The sequence below is a fragment of the Numida meleagris genome, chromosome 27 (genome assembly GCF_002078875.1).
Source record: "Numida meleagris isolate 19003 breed g44 Domestic line chromosome 27, NumMel1.0, whole genome shotgun sequence".
In the NCBI taxonomy this organism is placed as follows: Eukaryota; Metazoa; Chordata; class Aves; order Galliformes; family Numididae; genus Numida; species Numida meleagris.
This window is the reverse complement of record NC_034435.1, coordinates 201,354-227,819: the sequence shown is the minus strand read 5'-3', so window position 1 is coordinate 227,819 and position 26,466 is coordinate 201,354. Positions and strand designations below refer to the sequence as shown.

At 43.8% G+C, this 26,466-nt stretch overlaps 1 protein-coding gene across 3 annotated transcripts in view; it reads right to left on the bottom strand.

Annotated features, from left to right (window-relative positions):
• The window catches only part of LOC110388750 (fibrillin-2-like), a 128,887-nt gene that overhangs the window by 70,811 nt on the left and 31,610 nt on the right, over positions 1-26,466 (bottom strand). For all 3 annotated transcript variants that reach the window (XR_002432970.1, XM_021378308.1, XM_021378309.1), the window contains 4 exons: positions 23,591-23,686; positions 20,212-20,307; positions 3,805-4,002; positions 2,082-2,207 (listed from right to left, as the gene is read on the bottom strand). Coding sequence is in view for 2 of the 3 variants with exons in the window: in XM_021378308.1 (XP_021233983.1) it covers positions 2,082-2,207; positions 3,805-4,002; positions 20,212-20,307; positions 23,591-23,686 (516 nt within the window). In the remaining variant the exon portion in view is untranslated. The remainder of the gene's footprint in view (positions 1-2,081; positions 2,208-3,804; positions 4,003-20,211; positions 20,308-23,590; positions 23,687-26,466) is intronic.

Here is a 26,466-nt window from a genome sequence, read left to right as displayed (position 1 = left end):
GGAAACAAATTCCAGGTTAAACATCTGGATTCTAGTGCATTCATCATCCCTTGTCTTCGTTACAACAGAGTCTTGGAGAGGAATGAAAGGCAAGTGTAATTCCTGAAGCCCAGCTAGGTGGGACGCAGTCACACGAGCACAATGAACACATTCCATCCTTAAAATGGCATACACAGGCCAGCAGGGTTTCATTACGGTATGTGAGAAAGAGCTTTAATATTTGAGACAGGAACAGTTTAATGTTGTTTTCCTTTTCATTTGTCAGATGTTTGGAAAATGCAACAAGTGTTTATTCCTCTACTTCTGAGAAGTGCAGCCTGCCTGGCAAGGAACAAGAACTGCTGCAAAATGCTTGGGGACAGCGTGTTCTTCCTATAGAGGCCTGCACACCTCCCAGAGAACATTCTGAGTAGTGACAGAGAAGCTGGTAAGGTTGTGCCCTAAGGAACTGGAGCCAGGCTACCATCATAGTATCAAGAGTGCCCAGATTGGTGGCATTGTGAATGATAGCACATTGACAGTACATAATCCTAGTCTGTGCCCCACATTTTACTATGGAGTTGTGTGTTTTATGGCACAGAACAGGTATTTAAGACATTGCTTTCTGGGTGAGATCTGAACGTAGCCAAGTAGAATGGTGGACAACTCATCCCGAGCCAGAGAGTAAATAATAATTCCAGGAAGCGTTCTGTCTTAAATACAACAACTAGTCTTAACACAGTTAAGTTTTCACACCCCAAACAAAACTAGCCCTCTGTTCTGAGGATCAAGTCACTTGGCCATTTCTGAACAACACAACACTACTTATCCCCTGGAAAATATTTCCCTTGAAAATGGCAGAACACTGCATCACTTCACCACACTCTGCTGAGCTGCTGAGACTGATCCTCTGCATTTCCTGCACCCTTACCAACAGACTCTGTGACCTGACTGCTGAAACTGCAGATCAGCTTACCCACATGCTCAGAGTAGAGCTGCACCTGCAAGGCATCCGGGTGCTCCACTGAAGTGTTTTTAGTAGATAATTAATACTTAAATACGATAGATAAGCTATGCATATGCTATAAGCACTATAAGCACAAACTGTGCCCCAGAAACACTGAATCATTTCCAAAAGAAATGCTGAAAATGTCACTCTCATCTACAACTCATTTGAAGAGAAGCAGGGGCTGGGATGGCATCAGACGTTTTGATTCAAAGGCAGGCTGTTGATAGCCATGCCTCTGACTGGCAATTCCTGGTTCTGCTACTGAATTCTTGCTGGTACTCAAGGACAAATTTCAGGTACTGGCCAACACATCACTTTGGAATAACATCACCATGTCAGTGAAACAACACTGCACTGACTTGCTCCGCACCCTCATCCTATGAAATCAGGTCTTCTAATCGATATTATCTAATCGATGTTATTTCTGATTGTCTCATTCGATCACCATACGAGCCAGACTCCACTCCAGAATTTTGGTTACTCTACTGAACTACAGGCACCAAGCTGCAAGCTGTAAAAAGATAAATACCAACGGGACATAAGGGAGATATTCCTCACCATAACAGTGGTGACACCCTGGGTCAAGAATTCCAAAAGGACTGGTCTCAAGCATTCAAAACCCCATCAGAAAAGGCCCTGAGCAACATGATCTGGCTTTGAAGCTAGCCCTGATCTAAGAAGGCTGAACTAGAGATCCCTTCTGTTCAATGAGTCCTGTGTTGGAACTAAAATAGCCTTCAGAAAACATCTGCAGAAAAAAAAAACAAAAAACACCAACAAACTATTTTGAGTTTAAGAGAAGACTGGATAAGATCTGTTTCTCATTTCCTTGCTTTGCACTCCAGGAAGCAGATCAGAAATTCATACAGCAATGCATTCTCTGACATGCCTTGGTGCTTGCAGAGCCCTTTCCTGCTTGGAAGTTAGGATCAAGGTGTGGAGGCTCTCTTGCATCTCTGTTTTCCCAGCCTTGGAGATACCTTGCATTGCTGAGAGATTCTCAGGTGTTTAAATGTTTTCCTGTTCACAGAGAGTACCTGGGAGCAGAGTGCTGAGCAGTCTGGTGAAGTTGTGCAGATGTCTGCAGTCTTACCTTCACATCTGTGGCTGGTCTCACTCTGCTTGTGTCCTGCAGGGCATTTGCACTCATAAGAACCCACTGTGTTGATGCAGTTACCACCCTGGCAGAGTCCAGGAATGGCTTGACATTCATCCACATCTACAGGAAAAAAAAAAAAGAAAAGATATTAGAAATTACAGCCATTGAAACAGGTGAAGGTTCAGCTTAGGATGGTGAAGAATAGGTTCTATGAGAAATAAGAATCCTCACTCCAAATTGGTGAATTTATATTTTTCAAAGCAATTACCTATCAGCTGCATTATCGATAAGGACATAAAATGGACATGTAGGTATTGCTGGCATAGCCACACAAACGAAAGGAAAAATACAAGAATGTTTTCCAAAGCCAGCATCCCCAGGCTCAGCAACAACCTTCACATGGAAGGCAAATCTTGAAGGCTGCCGAGCTGATTTACTCATCAGAGTACAATAGACAATTCTGCTGTTTTTGCCCGAGTGTCCTAGACACTGACTGAAGCCTTTCAACATGTGATTTATGCCTATTTTAATTGTTTTTGTGATCTCAAAGGAGATATGACTTCCGTTTAGAACCAATATTAAAATTTACAGAGCACTAAGCACCTGATACAAGAGCTGATCATGTGCCAGTACTGGGACTGAAGCTCCAGTAGCAACAGCAAAAGAAGATATATGGAAGGCTTAATTGGTTACTTAGCTTTAAGCCTGGAGAAACATTAGTGTGATTTACTACATCTTGTAGCACAGAGGACATCATCTGAGAACTACAGCATAGGCAGAACCTTTAAATGAGATAAGGTTATCTCAAAAATGCATACAGTGTTGAGCAGAGAAAAATTTCACTGAAGCTATCCACCAAACCACTGTGTGCAGAAGATTTGATCAGAAACTGGAGCTATAGATCCACATGAAAAATTCTAGATTTTATTTTACTTGTGTTTTAAATGAATGTGACTGGGGAAATCCGTACATTGAAACTGTCTCAGAATGGAAATTCCCAACAATTTTATTTGCAATCTATCCAGATGCCATTATAACACGATAGAAAACCAAATACCTATGTGCACATTGATTAAATTATAATATAAAAATTTTTACAAGTCTTGTGGCAGAAAAATGAACAAGGAGGGTAGGTGCTAGGTCAGAGGAAATGGAATCAAATGATAAAGTTGAGGTATCCACTTTTATTCAAATAATTCCAAATGTTCCCTTAGGAAACATAACAAAAGGCAACACAATCCACTGAAGTAGTCATATCTCATGGAATATTTCCAGCTGAAGATGCTTCTGCTTGCTCTCAACTACAAGACAGGCAAACCAAGAGTGAAGCAAGGAACCCAAGGTAGCACTGGTAAAACCTGAACATGCTGCCTGTGGCACAAATATTGCTTTCCCCGAATTGCTTTCTTGATTGAAGAGAGCAAACTTTGGCCTCCAGAAATGGGTAAAAAAGTGTCAATGTTGGATGCCCTTATCTTGGTTCTGTACACATCTGTACACAGTTTTTGTCACCTATGATGAATATCACTGAAGTGGTTGTCAGGTGGGAGATCTAAGTCCACGGTGATGCTTTATGACATATAAGGATAGATACAGTAAAATTTACACAAATAAACATTCTCTGTACTGCAGTTCCTGCCAGTCAGCCTTCGCTTGAGCTTTCAGTACACATCAGGATGGATAAGAGAAAATCCTCTTACGTGTTCATGGCATTTACCTTGGCAGGCTCCAGTACGAATGTTGGGAATGAAACCTCGTCGGCAAGGGTGAGGCTGGGCAGGGCACATCTCACATGGGTGACCCCAGGCCCGTCCAATGGTGGCACAACACATGGTCTTGGTACAGACGATCCCACTGAGTTGGCCCTGACACATCTGGTTATTCACTTGGCTAAAGCAGGGACCAGTACGATAGTCTGAGGGAAAATAAAAACAACCACAAGTTAGGTCAAGATACAAGTGCAAGGTCGTCTGTCTAAACAGTCTGCCTAGTCATACTGTGTCTATTCTTCATCCTACCAGCACAATCATTCAAGTGCAGAGTTGCAGAATCACTAAGGTTAAAAAAAGACCTCCAAGACCATCAGTCCAACCACCCACCTACTATCAATATTCCCCTACTAAACCAGGTACCTTAGTACAACATCTAAATGTTTCCTGAACACCTCCATGGACAAATTCTGCAAAAATATGATGCAGTCACAGGAAGAACAAAGATTTAAAACTAAAATAGAAGCTAGCACAGGAGATAGTGGTTGCCTTTCAGCCACATATTTCATGTGACCATCAGGAGGTTCTCCAAGACAGCTCTTCCTGGCTTCCCCCAGCCTCATCCCACAAACGAGTTGTTCTGTGCCTTCAGCCAGTGGCCTGTAAGCACTGGCCCACAACAAATTCAAAATGCAACATCAGGCAAAGGAGAGATTTCAGGGCTGCAAACTCAGCTGTTTTGTGGACCACTGGCAACAGTGAAACAATCAAGCTTCATATAAGTTAGTTTAACCGGACAGGACGTAATAGTAATGGCTTTAAACTACAAAAGAGTAGATTAAGATCAGACATTTGGAAGAAACTCCTAACTGTGAAGCTGGTCAGGCAGTGGAACAGGTTGCCCAGAGAAGCTGTGGATGTCCAATCCCTGGAAGTGCTGAGGACCAGACTGGATGGAACTTTGAGCAACCTGGTGCTGTGGAAGGTGTCCCTGCCCCTGGCAAGGGGACTGGAACTGGATGGGCTTTAAGGCCTCTTTCAGCCCAAACTATTCTATGATTTTATTATTCTTTGATGGTTAGGGACAAAGACACTACGGAGATGGCATTTCTTGGACAACCTTACGGCCTGGCAATCTAAGTAACATAAATATACATACAGCCAAAGTAAGTATACCATTTCAGTCCTCGAGGACCTCCTTTCATCTCCAGTGTCCCACTGCCATACTCAATAAAAGCAAATCTCATACCTCCAGGTGAAGAAAATTTATAAAAAGGATCTTGTTTCAAGATATTTGTTTCCTTACTGTGACCCTGCACCGTGCTGAAATATAAATGAGCCCTCTAGGCAGTCAGTCAATACAATCACATCACCAAAGGAGAGAGATGAAGTACCAGGCACTATGCTCATAATCCTCTCACCCAGTTTCAGGTGCCTAAAGATTAAGTATGTATAAGTACATAAGTGAAGGTTGGTCCTAATTTAGAACAGTGGACTTTAAGTCACCATTCCCTCCACCAGCTTCAATACCTATCTCAGGACAGAGGGAGATCCATCAACTAACTTAGATTACACAAAGCTGGAGTTGTCTTAGCTCCCATACGCTCTGCAGTCATGGCCACATGCTTTAGAAGCAGGATTCACAGCTGTCTGATGAATGCCAGAATGAATTACAGCACTGAGTAGCTCTGACCATCAATTCAGCTGGCTGTTCTATTAAAGCAGAAAGGGATTTTGGCTTTTGCCTTCCTGCAGCATTGAAATGAATACACATACTACTGTCTGCCTTGGGTCAATGGTGAAAGAGAATTGAAAGTCAAAGTTGTCTCGACAACAAAAACACAACAAAGGTCTGCTAAGAAATTTCTCTCAAATTTTTGTTGGGCAACAATTTGGAGATGGAGATGTCTTGCTGTGTCAGATTGCTGCTCCTTGGCTTGCAAAGTACCAGCCCTAGATTTCACCCATAAAACCTTCTGAGAGAGAATTCCCAAAACTTTCTCTGCGATGACTAATGTAAATGGTGCTCACAAGGGGATTTCTGAGCTCTCTGACAGTCTCTGTAAAGATAGCCTCCTTCCATAACACATGGCATAGTGACTCATTTCTTCTGTTTAACTCTTAAAGGTCCCTTGGCAATTTTAACTAGATCTTTAAAACCAGATGCTGCAAAAGCAATCAGCTCGTTTCCCATTCCCAACAATGTTACTCCTAGCCCTTAAAAATAAAAAGATTTTGAAGGGGCTTGTTTGCACTATGGGCAGTGGGTTTGCCACTCTCTGGGCTCTCATGACCCTCGGTTGGGGCTATTAGCACAGCAGGCATTCATCAGGAAACAAAGTTCTTAAACAAGATTTCCTTCTACTGGGAATAAATGAATGCCTGTAAATGTTTGATCTGTGGCTGGAAAAAGGACATTTAACCATGTTACTGTCAGACCAGAAAATTCCACATTAACCATCAAGGAAGTCAGGTGTTGGTCAAATATGCTGTTATATCAGATAACAAGCTACAAATCTCTGCTTGCGGAATTGCTTAGGGAATTTTGATGTTGGACTAACTGACCTGAAATTCAAATCCCACCATCAATGACCAGATTAGCCCACAGATGTCTTTGCAGTGAAACATCTGGATTTGAGATGTGAAGCAAGAAAAAGTTATAAGGAAAGTGGTTCTATCGGTATGCACATCTATTGCCTAATAGCTCTAATTCTGGAAATGTGTTATTATAGCATCAACACTGAACAGAGCAAAGCTCGTTGTCCATACTCCATTTCTTGGCCTGCAAGTTTTCAGATCATGACCTTTGTGATCAGCTGCCTTCTTTTTAAATCCCAGCATTCATGTGGAAAGATCGAGTAGATGGTATGAGACAGGAAACTTTCCCCCCGGGACATCTTTGCAGGACAATCACGTTGTCAGAACAGCACATACATGAAACCATGTATGTGGCTGGGTTGCAAAAGATCATCTAAAAATGCTGGCAATTAGTGCCGGCTTTAGAATGAGAATGCCTGTGCTGATGGGCCTTCCTCACTCCTGCTGTCTGTACTCAGTAAAGTCTGGGTGGGTTACATCTGTGTTTCAGTTCCATGTGGCACCAGGTACACATAAGCTACATGGAGAACACACACCAAATCCTTCTCTGTCTCTGGGAGAGAATCAATGACCACAGTAATTCCTTAATCCCATTTTATGGTTCTTTCTTATTTCTATTTTTTTAGCAGCTGAAAACACGATTGTACTCAAAAATTAATGCTGATAAAATTGTCCGAAGCAGTCTGGTACATGGATCTGCTGATGTAGACAACAGTAGGGATTTGAGGATAAAAGGGCAATGGTTTTCAAGTTACGCTGGATAAAAGGTGACAGGTGTGCATAAAAACACCTTTGTTTAGACATCAGAACAGAAATACGTATCATCTTTGCAATGGTGAATTACCGACTAGTCATAGTTTGGCCTTTGACCCAAATTTTAACAATACCAGCACACATGGTTCTCATTAACGCTGCCTGCCGTGCCAAGTTTAATGCAAGTTTGTTCTAATTTATTCCTAGAAAACAGATCAACATATTTCGAGCTGATTTCTCACCCACTGCCTTTTTTTCTATAAACGCAGAGGTGAGCAATTAATCTTTACATGGAAATGTCTGATGTCATTGTGGTGTGCATCTACAAATGCAGCTCCGACTGACTCAGGAAATCAGATCAAAACCGAGAAAAGGGGCCTGGCAGCGCTGCCATGGGGTAAACCTGTAGCTGCCCCACTACCTTGCTGCCACACGTTGGATGCACTGCAGCAGGAATTCCTTCAAACCGATGATGAAAGTGCAGCGCTAAGGGGAACGCTCAGTTTTGAACAAATTGGCACAAACAGAATTGCATATGTAGATTACTTCCTTGGAGGGAATGCAACTAAGGAAATTGCAGTCTTGAGTACAGAAAGTCTGCCTGCATTCCAGCTGCCATCTGTTGCTAATTTTAATGGGTCCAATTACTAAATATTGAATGAGGCACCAATCAAATTTGTTTTTAAGGAAATACATGCGCTTAAGAGGCACCTAAAGCCCTGCTACAGTCTACACAGAGGATCCCATCGTCTAGCCTTACAACAGGTAGTTCCACTGGTAGAACATGGGTGAATCCCATTTTTCCACCTGCAGGTAAAGCTCTCATTAAAGAGACTGCAGGAAATATGGGATCAGGCCTTATTTTAGGAAGAACAGCTTCAGTCAGAGTCTTTCAACTCTACGGAAGGGACTTCCAGCACAGCAGGGCCATGCATATCCAGTCCTTCACCAATCAATTCTAGATGTAAAAGACAATGCACTAGCTCACCGCCTGGCTTATCTCCTCCAAAACATAGCTTTGCAAACAGCAAATACTCATTAGAGGGCAGACATCAGGTTCCCTCCCAGCATCTATCAATCATCAGCTTCATCACTGCACAGGTCTCACGTTTCTTTCTCGTGCTATTAACTTCAAAGCAGACTGTGCTCAGTGCCTTGCTCTGTGGGCTGCTTATCTCCGTGAGTCAGATTAGGTTACTATTCATATCCTTGTCTCAAGCAGCCCACAAGGAGTGAGAGTGCTCAGACTGCAAAACACACCAAGGAATGGGAGCTGCAGCATCAAAGTGTTTGCATTAACCATAAGAAATCGGATTCCTCGCTATGTTCTTTGTTTTCAAATGCTCTCCTCCCCCCCCACCCCACTCTGACGCTATGGCTTTAAGCACCAGCAAACCTGAACTATGGACTTGCAGATGCTGCTGTCAGCTTGAAACTGCAGTGAGTCTTACCTCCCTAATGCTGCAGCCAACACAGGGCTCAGACGTGCTCTGAAGAACCGATGTCATCCGAATTTCCCTGTTTGGGGGTTGTCATGGGGATCACCAAGAACACCTATGGCTAATGAGTGGTCACTCCTGATGACTACAAGCCCTTGGGGAATTCATTGGTGGAGTCCATGCCATTGCATGTGTGTTTGCACTGAGCCATTCTGTTCCACTTGCGAACAGCTTCCAGCAAATGCCCCTTCAGATATTTTTTACCTTCCTAGTTGTGTGCCTAGGATACAAATGGAGGAATAATTTGCAGCTGCTGCTGACGCCTCCTTCCCCAAACACTTTGCACAGACTGCTGCTGGAGTGTGTGGGACAGTCTGACACTACAGAGGAGCAAGTGGGTTCCAGTGCCCCTGGCTCAGCACACTCCAGCACCAGGGCTGCCCTGCTCAGGGATGCTGCCCTGGCTTTGCCTGCACAGCTTCAACCACCTTCCCAGAACATGTCTCACCTCCTACAGGTGGTAATAAAGAAATACACACAACTCTTTGCCAACCGTGGCTATAATTTTTGCCAGAAATACAACTTGGTCTCATTAAAAAGACTAATCCATTTCAGACTATTTAAAATTACCACCCTGAGACTATCAAACTTTTATGCAGAACAGTTGGAAGGCACCTTCCTTATTGCTAAGTTCCCCCAGTACTAAATGAAGACAATAGAAATCTTTTGTAGGGAATGCCTCTCTGGGACACAGAGCTCAGTGGAATGCCATTATTTTGGAGGGGAACATTAATCTGAGCAACTCAGTTTGAGTTGTTTGAAGGAAATCTCAAACCAAACGCTATAAGCAAAGTCATTTTTTCAGATGTTAATTATAGCTCTAAAAGCAGCTTCAGATTGCTCTGTACAGCAGCTGAATTAAAATCGAAATTTTTACAAATTAATTTCAGAATTTAAATTATTTATTTGCATTTAATTGAGATTCTAAATTAACTCCGTACTGCCATTTAATTTGTCATTATTATCCCTTGGGGGAAAAAAAAAAAGGTAGTTTCAGACATCAAACTTTTAAAGTGAAGTACTCTGTGTGACAGTTTTCCCAAGAAAGAGGATAGCTCTCCCACTCCTGTAACATCCATCAGCCCTGCGCTGTAGCACCGAGTGCATCAGTGCTCATGATGAGAATTCAGATTCCTGGGTAGAGATTCAAGAGCAGGAACAATTGTACTACTTTCATTGCTATTTAGAACCACAACCCTAGAAAGCCAAGCATGCCTGACCCCTCTGTAGCTTCCAGAAGGAACGTGAACCAAGTGAAGAGCTGTGTCTCTGCTTTTCAGACTGTCCCTTCTTTGGCACTGTCTGGTTGGCATCCCCCCCCATGAGATGGGCCACAGGCTGAGTGCATTCCTTCTTTACAAAATAAGCAAACAGAGCAGCAAGGAAGAAGAGTTCTTCTTTGCAAAAATTCATTCTCCTAACAAACAATGCTTTTGCTGAAGGCTTCTCCTTAAAGCAGCAAGGACAAACGCTGCTTGTGAGCAATCCCCAGGGAGCTCCAGCCCCCAGCACAGTGAGGTCAGGGCAACAAAGACCTGCCCCCGGCAGAGCTCCACGCTGCTCTCTAAAAGCTCCAGCAGCGAATAACGAGGAGCAAGGAGAGGGGATAGCAAGCCTGACATCTATTTTTTAATTGTCATTCTGTCACTGCTTTCCCATTTATGCCCTGCTCACAGATAGACCCAGCATGCAACAGCCACCAGCCAAACTGCAAGCTGAAAGCTGTTGGCACAAGGTTACCACAACTGCGTGCAATTGTTCCTGCAACATCTAAATGCACGTTGAAGAGCACTGATTATAAGCCCCTGCACATAGTGCAGCTCTGCATCTCTGCTGGGCCTCGCAGGCTGTGTACCACTCCCTGCTGGGAAGGGAGCAAGAGATGGAGGGAGAGCAGTGTGAGGGTCTCTGTGCAGGACTCCTTCCTGTGGAATGCTTTCTCCACCTCATCATTTCCTTACCTCATGCAAACAGTCACATTCCTGATGTTTAACTGTTTGGACTGCTGCAAAAAAGAAAAAGCTTGGCGAGGGCAGTCTGTAAGGCCAGACATTCTACGGGCTGAAAAAACACTCTCAAAGGAAATAGTAAGGAGAGACCCTTTTAAAGCTTTCCCGTCCTATTTTTACAGTTTCCCGTCAAAGTCTTAGCCTGGTGAAACCTGAGAGAGAGCTCCACGCACAGCCCTCCTCCAAGAGCACTGCTGGAATCACTCGGATGGAGTCATCTCCATCAGATCACTCCAGGCAGCTGCAGAAACGTGTGGGTGGGTTGGAGCTGGCACCGCCACTCTGCGTTCTCCATCCTGAAAGAGAAGCGTTGAATCCCTGCCTGGTGAAGACAAGCAGGTGCTGGGGGTGGCAGAGGGCTTTAATAGGTCAGGACTCTTCTCCACTTTGTAAACTTACCTATCTTCCTTGTGAGACAGTGAGCTTGGAACAAGAAGACTAAGAAGGACACAACGGAGTGAGGACTTGTAACAGCCTGGCTGGTTTAACAGTTCTTGCCTGATTGTATCAGCATTACCACTGCATGAGCTGCAGCCAGCTGTTTGCTGCTCCATTCAGCAAAGTCCCTGTATATAAAAAGCAGCAATGCAGTGCATGGCTTATGCAAACTGGGGAAAGGTAACTGGAAGAAGCTTATCCACAGCTGAAATATCTTGAAATAGAAGGAAGTCGTCTCAGAAATGACCAAGCAGACACAAATAACATTATCTTCTTTCTAAACTCAGTCAATAAAAGTGAAAACGTTGCATTCTCTTATCTCAGTACATTGTAACACGCTTTGGCTCTTCTCTGCATTCAATGAAGAGACTATCTATCTATTAGGCAGATTATGAAAAACATGCAAAAAAGGCAACCTTAATTTTTGATTGGTGATGGCTCTGGTGCTCAGAGCTCAGCTCAGTGTGAGATCAACCAGAAACAACTCCTAGGCTAGAAAATGCACTGCCAGCCCCAGTGACTGCTCACAGAGTGGAATAAGCTCAGTAGGAAATATGGGAAGGCAGCTCAAAGGCCAGGACCACAAAATCATCCTTTTTCCTGATGAAGCACTGAAGATGTAACAGCACAGGCATCGCTTCCTAATGCCTTGTGCAAATCACTATCTTGTGAGATATCAGAGTAAGATGATCAGATATACCCTGACCTGTTACTCGTACACCACCTTGTTTCCAGCATGACAAAATCACATGCTCTGAGTGCTACTTCTTCAATGATTGCGGACTTTAAGAGGCAAACACATCTGGCTTATCCTATACAAAGCCCATTTACTGCTCTGCAAACTGCTCAAATTGTAGAAGTCTGTGTGGAATTCGCCCTGTCCGGTCCTTGTGTCCCTGGGTTGGAGTCCAATTCATTGGTTCTGGAGATGAGAGTATTCAAAATGAAGCTGAGAAAAATTTAAAGTGCTTCTTTTTTTTCTTCTTTTTTTCTTTTGTTTTCCTTTTTTTTAATCCCCAAACATATTTTTTCTGATTTAAGCCAAAAGACAGCAGAGGAAAGCTGGTGCTCCCTATGAGGAACTAGTTGCTTCATCCGTTCATTTTGAATTAAAAAGATGCTTTCTCCAGTGGACTTTTAGTACATCTCCTCTTAGGAAAGGAGACAGTGGTTAGTGCTGGGGGTGAAATGGTGATGAGAGAACCTCAGCCCAGTTCAGTCTGTCCATTCTGCATTCACATCCTGCCCCACACAGAGGAAGAGTTTGGCTTTCCTGCAGGGGTTCGTGGACTTCCTTCTAGACTCCTGAGCTCTTGAGGAGCAGGACAACACACTGCTGCAGTTCCTGGCCACAAATGCGGTTTGTGGACCCTGCTAGGCTGGAGGGGTCTGGATCTTCTGTGCCACTGTGAGCTGAGCATCCATTTGTAGAACTGCCCTAGCACCTTGATTACATGTGAGCCAAGCAATGCCTCTCCTGCCACTTTGCAATTTTCCTCTTCCATCTTCAGAGGTTTGCAAACGGCAGCGCTGATGCACATCACCCTTGGACTGATCTCAGGGCACTTGGAACTGCAGCAATTCATGTGTTTACCGTTGAGGATGCTTCACTGAGCCTGGGAACGCAATGCGTTGTGGTGCACTGCACTCATTCATCTAGCCGAGGCTGCTTACGGCCCTAGAAGGGAGACTCTCCAGATCTGAATGAAATGGGGAAGCAGGCATTTATCTTCTTGCCACCTTCTTCCCACAAGGACCATTTCTGATGTCACATCCTCCTGAGTGGCTGGTAGCTGCCAGATGCAACCTGCACTGGGGAGCCCTGGTGGCCTGGTACATTTGTTCCAATGTGCCATGTGTTTAGATCCTCTCCTCAGAGGCTGCCCTGTGGATTTAGCTGTGTGAGAAACTAAAGCACTTCACAAGCTCTGCAACTTCTCCTCCAGTGACGCTCAGCTCCCAAATTTACTGATCAGAAGGTTCAAAAGCGTCAGATACTCCACTGGACACCTGGACACTCCTTCCCACAGTGAGAATCAGAATCACGGAATCACAGAATTGTAGGGGTTGGAAGGGACCTCCAGAGATCATCAAGTCCAACCCCCCTGCAAAGCAGGCTAATGACAGAGTGACAGAGAAAGCTACAGGTCGCTGCATCCTAAAGAGACTAAAGGTCAGAAGATAGGACAGTCCCCTTCCTTCCTACAGCAGGCAACGAGGTGCCGGCTACAGAATGGGAGGCCCCAACCTATGTCATTCCAGCATCCTCTGGTGCACAGCTGAACTGAGCCACTTTAAACACCATGTGGAAAACAACAATATTAAATAGCTACACTGCAACCCCACAGGGGGAAAAGTAGTGTGTGATCATCTCATGAAAGACTATGCCCTAATGCCCATGGGCATGCAGCAAAATGTAGACACATCCCACCAGTGCTGTCAGACAACCACGGTTGGCTTTCTGCAGAGACCAGAGGGAAATGCAGTTTATCAGGACTATAGCTAGCTTATCAAAAAAGCCTGTCCATGAGGGGAAAACAGTAAGCTACAATTGAGTCCAGAATCAAACTCCATGCACGGTGAAGTTTCTACCAGATCATTCTGCACAAAGCATACTATGGTTTACAGAAGTAGAGATCAGTGCAGTCTTTGCTGTCTGGACTACATCTGCTTAACTTCACTTCATCCCAACCCAGTGCTGGTTTTGGTTTTGGAAAGAGAGCAGTCCTGTAATGAGGACTAAAAGAACAGGAGTTACTCGCTGTCTTTTTCGTTGATATTGATGTCTAGGGCTTGCTGTGGCTCAAATCCTTACTCTTCTTCGTGTTTGCAACGTTGTGCGCAGCAGTAAGGATCTGTTTTCATGTGCTGGCTAATGATGAGCCAGAATTCAGACAGCGGGCACCAGATCCTACGTTTGCTATTATTAGAAATGGATCATGTCCATGTGTAATAAGTCTTCATGGAGTTAGGGAAAGAGTTAACTAGCAGGACAGGAGCAATACTGTGTTTTACATTTCTGAGCCAGCATCCATTAGACAAACACTGTCCAAAGACACAACAGCCATCACAACATGTACAGCCTCATGTTTGGGAGGCAAAACACAAAGTCTCTTGAGACAGAGCCCTACATGGAGCATCCTGGGCAGAGAAAATTTTGTTTGCACCAATGCACACTTTGCCTGGCATCTCTGACACAGCCCAAACTGCAGGCTTCCTCTGTACCACCCTCTGTCTGGACATGGAACCTGGAAACAGATTTGCAAGGCTCCAGAATGCGTTCATTAGAGATAGCAAACGGCATCTACAGTGATGACTTCACCCTTTGGATGGGAAAGGAACCCACAAATTAAACCTCAACCTTCTAACACAGGAGAAGCTTCCACTCCTTCACTTGAGATAAATGGCATTTTTTGCAACAATTTCTTTTCCTTCCTGGAAGAGGGTAAAATCAAAGAAATAACATCAAAATGTTTCCTTTTCTTTATAAAGAAAACTCAAAAGTAAACCATTAAAAAGAACTGGTCTCTCTCCTCACAGATACATTTTCTTCTACACTAAGTCTGTCCCTCCTACATCAGTGTAACATGTGTTCCTTACCCAACATGTCAAGTAGAGGGAGGAAATGATGCTAAGATTCCTTGAGTACCTTGTTATTACTGTATTTACCTCTGAAGTGCAGCATTTCCTGAATGAAGTGTGAAGGTAGTTAGCTTGCTCCCATTACAAAGCAGCCTCTTACTGGAGCTCTGAGCTGTTGAACTTGCAACCTGTTGAGTGCACAGCAGCAGAAGCTGCTGCTTAGTGTTCAGAAATTCAGTTTCTTGGAGCTTAGAAATTAAATTATCTCTTTTTATGGTTTATAGCACAAAATGAATTAAAAGCCCAAAAAAGTCTGTAATCTGATAGACCTATGCGTTTTGTGTGCACTCTGTTCAGCAACACAGATGGGTACATGGTCGATGCTTGCCTGTCTAAACTGACACCCCAGCTCTTTTACGGAAGTAGACCCTCACAGTGCAATGGAACAGCTAATGGCCATTCCAGCGTTGGCACCAGAGACAACAGAGCTGCATTTATCCAGTGCTAATGAGCCTTTCTGAGAACCCCAACGCTTTGGCACAGATGTTAGCTGGACAAATGGAGCTGTTGTGTTCAGTATCGTTATATGTCATTGCCTTCTGTACAAACAACAATCTGAGATAATGGCACAATGCTGTACCTTGCAGCAGGCAGAACTCTACAGAAAACTACATTTATACTGCTCTGGGTTTTAAAGATTCAAATCCAACATCAGATAAGCCACTGTATGACAACAAGGGACTCTTTCCAAAAATCTTACTGCACGTTCCCTCCTCATCTAAAGATGCCAGAGATGGGATTCATTCGGATAAATGTAGAGAAGTCCATAGTGCTAACATCTAGGGCAGAAGTGATAACCTAAAGGCAGCATCTGCATCTGGTCATTGAATCTTGTCCTCCAGCACTGCTGTCACTTGACCACCTATAAAGTTTCATGAGGTGTTGTGCTCAGCTAGAAACATCTACCCCACGGGAGTCTAAAGTGAGGTGATGTAGCACAGGGGTGACTGAACCCATGCCTGTGGCAGATAACCAGATGGAACTAACCTCCTCATTAAGAATATTTTCTGCTTCTTTTCTAATTTGAACTGGTTTTGCTTCAGCTTTCAGTTCCTTCACCTTGTCTGAGCAGAAGGACTCGGGTCTCTGCTTTCACAGACTGTAACATTCTACAAAAAAGATTTCTCTTCTGACGACCACTCCCTCTGTGCTGCTGCCAAACAGCCACTTCTGCCAGTATGTGCACAGCTGGTGAGGGTACACCCTCAGGCTATCAAGTATGCCTGACCAAAGACTATTCCTGAAGTAATTACACTACTTCATTCAGGTGTCCTTGGCAAGAAATGCCCCAGAGAAAGATTGGCACTTCAGCTTGGACAAAGCACTGAGGGATTTCTGCTGGGTCAAGGGAACCCCCTGTGATTCTGGGCTATGCCTGTGCTATGCACCTTGCCGTTTATTTAACACTGCGGTTCCAGCCTGGAGGTAGCTCATCTGGGAATATGGACAGGAGCTCAGTTGGCTTTATGTCACCATAGGGTCCTACCTCAACTGCTCTCTTAGCAGTGTCAGTGGCTGGCTTACCAGCTCTTCTGCAACCCTTTGGTGACTCCTCACAGTTCCCATGCTGAAGCCAAACGGGTGCTATTTTACTGAGGAACATAGTGGGGTGGATATGTAATGAACCGCCTCACCAAGCAGAAGCTGTGTCCTGATGCAGGATGGAGCAGTGGACCTCGTTCAGAACATAAAATCTCCACATCATCCAGCTGTGAATCAAACCAACTGCCCCATATCAACAATGAACTGGCAGAGATGGAGCCTATAGCACGTCCTGTCTTCTGCAGGCTGAGTGTGATCTGATCTGCCAGCCCAGCTCATTCCTGTAAGTAGACATCTCACAGCTCAGAAGTGAGGGAAATCACTGTAAATAGTATGTTACTATTTCTGAAGGCAATTTAGGACTGCTTAAACCACCCGTTATTTTCTTTGCACTCTTTAGCCAGGACCATATCCCATTTTGTTCTCTGGAGGTAGTATGTGCAAGGATGCTAGGGTTATTTAGGCAATAAATAACGGCAGAGAGCTGAGTTCAGCAATTACCGACAGTTCTCCCTAGAGAAGCATCACAGAAGCTACCCTGAGTGGAAAGGAGAAAGATGAATGACATCTCAGTAGACAGTAACTGCTATTAATGGAAGTCCTCCCCCAGTGGAGACACAGATAAGAATCTGAGGTATTTCTAGAGTACTCAACCATGTTTAGAGCCATGCTAGGAGAGCATCAACACGGAGCCTTGGGCTGAAACTTGGACTTCCTCCATATGAAGTCAGTAGGTTCCAGGCTCTGCTTTGTATGAATAGTTCTTCTTTCTTGCAAATGAGACTCAGAGCTGAACTGAGAGCTGTGCATGATCCATGCTGCTTTCAAACCTGATACTTGTGTCTCCCTGTTACTGGAGACTTCCAAGGATGCTTGTAAATACGTCACATACCATGGCCAATTTAAAAGGTGAAACTGAACAGAAATTCAAAAGTGATCTCCAGTAAGTCTGGCGCTCAAGGACTTTATCGTAATGTGCCCAGTGATGGAGCAGATATTCAGCTTCTCCTTGGAAGGGTTAAGTTCTTCACTGTCACACTACCCATTACCAGGAAGTCAGTCACAGCCACCTCACCTGGCTGCAAATTCACAGCTTTCCCAGCCAGGAGCCTCTAACTTTTAACATCCCCTAGCCAACCAAGCGCTCTGTTTGTCTTGGCAGGGAAGACCTGTGTATACACAGCTGGAGAGCTTGTTTTGTCTCTTAGTACAAGTCTGGACCAAACCAAATCTCTGTAGGCTTTCTAAAAATGCGCTCTTTATTTAAAGAATTTTATACATTACAAGATGTCTCCGAAGTTTGTCCCTGCTCAGTCCCATTTTGCCTGCCTCTCCCACTCCCTCTCCTATTCCCTCTCCTACCAAGCACAGAGTGAAGTAATTTGGATTTTTAAGCCCATCTTGGCATTGCTGTGTCCACAAATGTCTTCAAGAAATGTGTAGGTTTCTTTTCAAACACAGTCAATGTCCACATCAACTTTAGATTACTGTGAGCTAGGGAAAAAGCAAGTGGCTCTACAGAAAGCTCTGGAGCTCAGGTTCAGGAGGTGGGTGGAAGAAAGCCTGCAAGGTAGAGCCTTCAAAAGGGAAAGATTTTTGTCATAATACCTTTCTGTAACTAATGCAGTGTGTGTGTGTTTGAGAAAGGCAAGGGAAGGGATTAAAGAGTACAGTTTGCAGGATAGTGCAAAGGAGGAGATTGGAATAATGAAAGGTTACTTAAGTAAACGCGTGTGGAGGCTTTTAAAGAGCTTTCCATGCTTGGCATCCAATAAACGTGAAGCTCAAGCTACAGCAGAGGCCTTTTATGTGCCACCTGCACCATGAAGTTGGGTAGACACTTCTACAACCCAGGGAACATTGCACAGCTATGTTGAGTTCTGCATATTTCTGCTGGCTGCTGTTCAAACAGGACTGACTGATGCCTGGGCTACCGGAAACCAACTGTTATTCCTATCTCACCCTCTAAATCATGTTGCCAAAAATCCCCAACTTGGAAAAAAAAAAATATTAAAGGCAAGAACAGTCCAATCCCTAAACAGAGAGTTAAACAGAATTATCCCAGTCTTGGGAAATGAGAGGCTAGAGAAAAGCAGAATGTCTCCAGGCCACTTTGATTTTAATCCTGGGAGACCGCATATCAGCTTGGTGTTTCAGTTTCATTTCTACCCTGTATCACCCTACAGCCCTTTGCCAAACATCGTTATGAGAGCAATGTTGTGAGATGTCCTTGTACGCCAACAGGAAAGGGCGAAATTTCATTTCTCAGAGCCAACACCTCAGCCACACCTACACTGCCCAAATGTAAAGCTAATAGAGTTGCTCAGCACATGCTGGCTGGCTGAAGCACAGCAAAGCCACCTGCCACTAAGCACCAGACTCCTGGCTGGTGAAGGCTGTAGCTCCTTGTGAAGCTGTTTGTATTCCTAATGGATGAGCAGCTAGCGCCAAACAGCACGAGGTTTGAAACAAAACAGAGCTGGCTAAGGCTTCTCTTTGAAGTGTTGCTACTAAAACAAAGCTCCTTCACTGAAAACTTGATGTTCTGCTCGTAGTTTTCAAGATTTTCAAAAAAACACAGTACCAAATCATAAAATTAACTTGCAAATGTTAGAATATCGACTTTCTGGTCTTTGAGTCCATGTTCATTTGAAAATCAACAGCTGTTACCACTGGTGACATCATTAGTTTTCATTTTTGAGGGTACATAGCATTCACCTTCTTCATCCCAAAGAAATGGTGTCCTGCAGCAGAAAGGACACGTCAAATTGAGGGACTTGCTGCAGGAGTTTGATTCTACATTGAAAGATGCAGGAGGCTGCAGAAATGGGTCTTTATGACATGGGAACTGAGTGCTCGCCTGGTGAACTGCGGTCTGCCCATGTCTGGCAGAGTTCCTTCAAGCAAAGTCCTTAAACCAGCATTTTGCTTGTGGTCCCCTAACTGCAAATGTTCTTTGGACACCACTCTTCCACAGCTGCTGCAGTGAGAAGCAGCTGCACTCCTGAGCAGCCCGGTGCTAAACAAGACTGGGCCCAGCACTGACCCATTTTCCCTCCTCTCTCAGTGTTTAGGAAGGGGCTGATAGTGTCACCTTCCCTTACGAGAATGCCGTGGTAAGGGGCTTTCTGGCATTTCTAAGCCACACCTTGGTTATCAAGACAAGAAGCAGGGAAATACCCACAAGAAAAATGCCATTTTTGTGCTGAGCACAGGGATGTTTTCACGTTTAACAGCTACTACAAGAGGCCACGTGTGGATGAGCAGTACCCACAGACACAGAACAGCAGGCACTTCACTGTATGTAGGCACACTTAATAAGCAGAGATCCTAGGGACTGCTTTGGACATGAGGTTGTTATTAGAACCACAGAATGATAAAGGTTGGAAAAGACCTCCAAGACCATCAAGTCCAACCATCAACACATCACCACCACACCGAATAAACTTGACTCATGATTGCTCTCCCACTGGGATGGCAGCACGAGTTGGTGCCCTTGGCCACCACACTTGAACAAAGGAAGCACCAACCATGATGAGGAGAATAACTTAATTACTCAGTGGATCTCACCACCACAAGATTTTCTGAGGCCAACTACGAGGAAGTATTTGAAGAACATCATCTCTCAAATAAGACACGTTAATGAGCACTGAAACACACTACATACAGAAAACAATTGCTGTCTTCGTACTGAACACAACTGGAAGAATTCAATGCCATCAGCTATGCAGGTGGAAGAGATGAAGTCTTCTCTCACGAGACAGTTTTAATGCTTGCAGTGAACCTGTTTCAGAATTTACTCCCAGAATTAGGGACCGTATCACCAGGCCAGGGAACTGAGCAGAAATTCACTCAGAATCAAGTATCACGAGCACATGAACTTGAATATACAACTCCTATGTTCTGTCAGTGATAATACGAAAATGTTTCTTACCTCTCTCACACTGGGGGCCAGTAAATCCATAAACACAAGCACAACGGTTTGGTCCAATGCAACGGCCTCCATTCTGACAGCCATTTTCACAGACAGCTGTTTAGAAACAGAAATGGAAATCAGTGATTTCTGCTCTCAGGGAAATGACAGTGTGAGCTGTGTAGTACTGGAAGAACTCAGAATGTCACCTACTTTTGTTATTCACCTGTCAGGAATCTCTTCCACATAATGAACATACAGAGAAAAGCATGATTTTTTTTTTCCCCCCTAGAAAATGATTTCCTGTTTATGAGTGAAACCACTTACAAAAAGGCTATAAACTCCCATTTCACTTGAGAGGATTTCCTGCACTATGGAATCTCAGCTCATTCAGGTCGGCACTGGGATTTAAATGTCAAGGTCAAGATGAATTCATACAAATGAGAAACTGCATAAAAGCAGTTTAAATCTAAGGACAGGGGAGCAGGAAAACAATAAAATGTGAGAAGAGACCAGTCAGCCATTTCATCCCACACATCTGAAGCAAGGAAGAGCCAGAGGCCAGCGTGATATGGCAGCAAACAAACATTCCTCGACTTCAGACTAGACCTGCTACTCTTAATTGAAAATCTACAGTCAGTACAAAGGAAGTAAAGGCAAAATCCTTCTGTCACTGATTAGGCTGAACTAGCTGAAAAACCCACACGGTGTGAGCAGTTGCTGGTTGTGACAAGTAAGAATGTGAGCTGCTGAAGAAAGTTACAGGTTGTGCTGTAAGCACTGGCTGGGTTTTACTGAGAGGTGAGGTAGAATCATGAGCAATTGCCAAACCTCACAAACAACTGATGGAGTATGGGGGACTTCTGAGGGAGTTTTAGAGGTCTTACAAGACCAGCAGTATTTGGGTAACTGTACTGGTAATATCATGAGATTGCATCAACAAGAATATCAGAAATAGCAAATCTGGGTACAGAAGTAACAAAACTTGGACAAATAGAACAAAGTTTATTGGAGACAGGTTTATCTGAAAGAAGTCTGAGGCAGAAAAATGAAAGCAGCCTTGAAGTGTGCCCTGTCTTTCCTCCCTAGAGGCTGAAGAAGCAAACTAGATGGAGCTGGGACCCTTGTGAGAGCCCCTACAAAGGGAGAGGGGCTCATCCCTCCTACAGAGAACTTCTTTCCTCAGGCTGGTTAAAAAAAAAAGAAAAAGAAAAAAATCAGAGGCTGCATCTTCTGCCACCTTCTCCAGATCTCCTCTTCTGGCACCACAGACAGGCTGTTTCACCTGTGCTTTCACTTTCTGTCAGGTAGTGGGTTCCTGTAGGAGTTTGCTCTCATCAACCTGAGGCAGCAAGGGATCGCTTCTATGCCTCTGAGATCACCACTGCTCAGGCTACAGCATCAGCCTGAATGCCAAAGGCAGGAGGAGGAAGAGGACTGCAGATCCTGGAAGCCTAAGACTAAAGCAACTGTTGTTCCACCAAACTCTCTGGCAGATTCTGTGATCAAAATGGGAGTGTGAAGTCCCCTTGTGAGCAGTAGGTAAAGGAAAACAAGCCTGAGAAAAGTCAGGAAGAGAAATTTGGTTTCTTCTGTGAACAATCCAAACTTGGCTGTAGCAAGTGTGTGGTATCACCAGCTCCCAAAGTGGAAATACTTGTCTTCCTCAGACATATCTTCTTCAGTATGCCCACACTAGCTGGCATGCTCTTGTGTGAGAATACAAGATGGAAGTCAGCAGTCACCTGCAGCACAAGATCAAGTGCTTCAGAGAGTGCCAGTGAGAGGGGCAGGATGCCACGGAGCTATTACCTATCACCCAAAAGGTGAAGTCCACAGCAATCTTGTACAGTACCTGAGTGTGGCCATCACTAGCTTAGTGCCAAATGCTGGGAAGCAGAGGTCAGGTGCTGCTGCGTATCACAGCCTTCAAAGGTTACACCCATTTCAGAGCTGAGGAAGCTGAAATCTGCTTGGCTGGAATGCTGCCAGTGGGATCCCACCCTGTCAGTGATGTGCTGCCAATATCTGAACCGTTACAAAAACTCTACTGAGGATATTATAGGTGGAGCTGGTAGCAGCACTTAATAAAGGTTGCTCAGCACGCTCCATTGTAAGCTCTGGTTTGCTGTTACTTACAATTTTCCCAAGCTTTAACTGTTCAGAATGAAGTTTTCCATATGGTGTGTCTGTCTTCAGTTGAACTTTTTGGAAAGTTTTAGCAAAAATGAATCAGTAGTAGCTGAGAGTAAGGTTAGAGAAAATATGGTCTTTTGTCCATCTTAAAGAGAATGCTCATAGATTTCACTGAGAACCCCAGTGGTTCTCGCAGTCATACGGGATTTCAAATTTGCCAGTAAAATTCCATTTGATCAGAAATTCTTTTAAAATTGTTCTGCACACTTGCTTGCTAGCTGCTGACTACAGACAGCACTTAAGTTCTTTGGTTGTTTATTCTATAATATGCATGAGCAATTGTTTAAATTTGTCAAGTGACTTTCATAAGGAAGTAGGGGAAAAAAAATGTTATTTCTCCCTATGAAAGGTAGAGTGTTTTGACAAAATACAAGAAGAAATTATAAATCATTGTGAAGTTCCTTATGGTGACCACACTGGGGTTTCTTTATAGAGAGTCAGTGCTGTTACATAAGCAGAATTAAAAATGTAGCTCCCCAAAATGTAGCAAATATAGGGTTTTTTTTAATAATTTTTTTTTTGCTTTTTTAAAAAAGTTTTTCTTCTTCTAATTGAAAGCAGGCTTCATTTGAGCAAAAATGAAGGTTTCCCACAAAAAGTCTGTTCCCAGAGAATATGCTGTGTTTCTAAAAAGATTTTCTAAAAATATTTACAGAAAAACGATACGTAACTCCAGTTAGCAAGGTCCATCCCCAACAGGGGAGGACCAGCAAAGCCTGCACCTGCCCTTCCTAGCATGGGGTACTCCGGCTGAGAGCCAAGAGATGTGCACTCAAAGGCAACACCTTTGACACGAGTTCCCTCAGTTCATTTGAGTCCCCCAGACTCATGTCTGGGGAACAAGGTGCAAGTCATGGCAGGTCATGGCTCTGAGGCCAGCAGCACGCTATGGGCAGTGTTGGGTGGATGTGTGCACTGCAGGGCAGTTTGGATCTACAGCTGTGGGGAACCAGAAAGATGGCTGCAGAGTGTCAGCACTGACTCTTCTCCCAGCCACACCAGGCAGAACAAATGTAACCTACGTCCTAATGAGAGTGAGCTGAGATTCCAATGGAGAGGAAAATATAGCGAGGACATCAAAGACTGAGCTACAACCAGCACATCAGTACATGCAAGGTGACCTCTCTATTTATGAGGCTCTACAAATCTAGCCTTGGCCTCCTGCTCGCTGTGCACACATACAGCTGGTGCTGCAAGAACTTACGCTGCCCACAGTACGTTCCGGTGTAACCTTTCTGGCAGAGGCAAGATTCCTCATTGCAGCTTCCACCATTCATGCATCTCACATTGCAGGTTTGGACTGTGGAGAAGAGCAGAGAAGTATTACAAGACAGTGCAACAAACTGCCCCAACAGGAGGTGCACACCTCACCTGTAACTTCTTTAATCTCTTCTCCTCTCAGTGCACAGGTGATGTTAAATGTTCTTTCAAGTTAAATGAAGTCAGTGCTGAATTCTCACCATTGAATTTGTGCCCACTGTGGGTTAAAGGCTTGTGCTTTTACTGAGATAACATTATAGTTGAAACAAACACTCAAGTAAACACTGTAGTCTGTTCTTTATTCCCTAGACACAAGACTTCTGGACTGTTCCTACACCTGTATTGCACTGTGAGACAGAAATGAGCCATGAACGTTACAGTCAGTGTAACACTATGGGCAATGCAGGGAAGGTGATACTTCAAGGCCATGTCACACAGGATGAGGTGGGATTGCTCTCTTAATGGCAAACAGTTTTTAGAGCAACAGAAATAGACCTCATTCAGCAGAAACCAAAAGCATTCAACACTTTCCTTCATTATGGGATGTACTCTGATTAAACATGTTTAGTTTTTTCTAAACGATGCAGCTCATGTGACTGAGAGTAAGGGCATATTTACTCCTGTTTCTCTTTCTTCTGGGTTACTACTACACATTTCAAATATTTTCGTACCCTTTAATTATAATTTAGATTTTTGCTCCATTTTCAAGATATGCTTCTCACATTCCAGGCTGTCTAATCTTTAAGGCATTTTCATACAACAAACACGTTACGTGCTATGAGATGGCTTGGGAATACAATTTATTCTGTGGAGGAAAACCATAAACTCCAAAGATATTTCTCTTACTTTTCCAATGACCATGTGACCTTATTAATGAGATCCATCTAATACAAGAGAGGTTTGTTTTTTTAAAAAAAATCTGCAAAGAAAAGCATGTATTATCTATTCTTCTTTCTACATTAGAGTTCAGTTTTCACTGTAAATTAGGGAGCACTGAATGCTAATAATACGCTGTAGGAAAACAACAGTAATACAAAACAATCAGGCAGTTTTACACTGATGGAGACACAAAGCCAGTACTAGCTTTAAGTGCTTCATTACTAATACCACATTCCTTAAGTGCTGTATAAAGTGGAAGAGCCCAAAAGGGGAGGTTTATTACTAAACACTGACTTACAAATACAAGTCAACCAGCTTTCATTTGTTACCGAAATGTCTGGAACAATGCATTCTTTCCTTGTCAAAAATGACAACTCGAATTGCAAGTGCCTCAGGTTATTATAAGTTAAGTGAAAACTGTTTTTCAGCACATACATCACATTTCCTGCCTGCCAGGATAGGAGGGGCTGGGAGAGCTGGGGCAGTCCAGCCCAGAGAAGGCTCCGCAGAGACCTGAGCGTGGCCTTCATTATCTAAAGGGGCTGTAAGAAAGAACAGGACAGACTCTTCAGAAGAGTCTGTTGCAGTAGGACAGGCTCTAAGCAACCTGATCAAGCTGTGAATGACCCTGATCACTGCAGGGGAGCTGGGCTAGAGACCTTTAAGGGTCCCTTCCAGCTCTAACAGTTCTATCATCCTATGACGTGGCAGCTTGAAGAAGGTGGGACTAGAGAGTGCATGTGTGAGGAGATGCTCAGATGAGGTTTGTGTCTTCTCTTTACATGTAACAACAGCTCCAAAAGAGAAGAGATGGGGGCAGTGAAAGAGAAACATCTGCCTAAAAGGCAGCAGGAACCATAAGTGTCCAATAAGGATAATTACACAGTTCATGCTTTGTTCATAGAAGGCCTGACAGGAAGGAGTGGAGTGAGAAGTCTTGGAGCTCTGCATTCAAAATGCTAAGCACATGTGTTGTACATTTAATTCACACATTTCTAGTATGGTTTGAATTAGTTATAATGTCTACAATCCTTCCTATTGCTCTATGGCCAGAGATGAGGCCAAATTTAGATGAAAGCTTAATCATTAAAGAAACTAAGCTGGAGGCTTCAAAGCACTGCCCAGATTGTCAGACATGAGACCAGTCTCTCTGGGAAACAGCTCTGTTTCCAGCACATTCTTACCCTACATCCCTCACTACAATTAATCAGCACTGGGAAAGCAATTACATGCTACAAGTCTGTGAGACCCACCCAGAGACAGTAGGAAAAGGTAGCTAGGAAGTGTCTGTCAGTTGTCCATCTGTCAGAGCTTTTCCCTACACAGACCACTACACTTTGCATTCAATCCATTCAGCAAAGGCTAAGATTTAGTGAAGCTGAGAAATTTTAGGAGCTTGGGGTGCGGATATAATACCAACACTCATCCAGAAATTTCCCAGATAACTGGCAGTGATTGCTTAGAGAGCTCCTATTTCATACTTCTGCTGTGACCCCGAAGGCCCCAAGATCCCATTGCTACCTCACTTATCTCCAGTGCTGGCACTGAGAGGTCTGCTAGATTTGGAGTGCAGAACATCATTCAACCAAGAATTGAAAGGCCTGTTACACTTTGTAGGGATTTTCCAAAATAGCAGAGACAAAAGTTCCAGAAAAAAGAGAATGACAGCTCACCCTAGTTAACTCTTCCCATTGGATTGGATTAGTGCTACTTTTACTGTAAAGAATTGATGGTTGTGGCTGCTCTGCCAGCCATCAGCAGTGGAGTTTGCAGACAAGTTTTATGTCTGCTAACAGGCTGCTACTATCTAAACAGTCACTTGCAAATTACTCTTTAAATACCTTTGCTCCCCCAAGTAAGAAACCAAACTTTTTGTTATGACAGAGAGAGGCAGAGTAGCTTTTATTGCCTCTGGAATGCACTGTTTGACTATTTTACCTC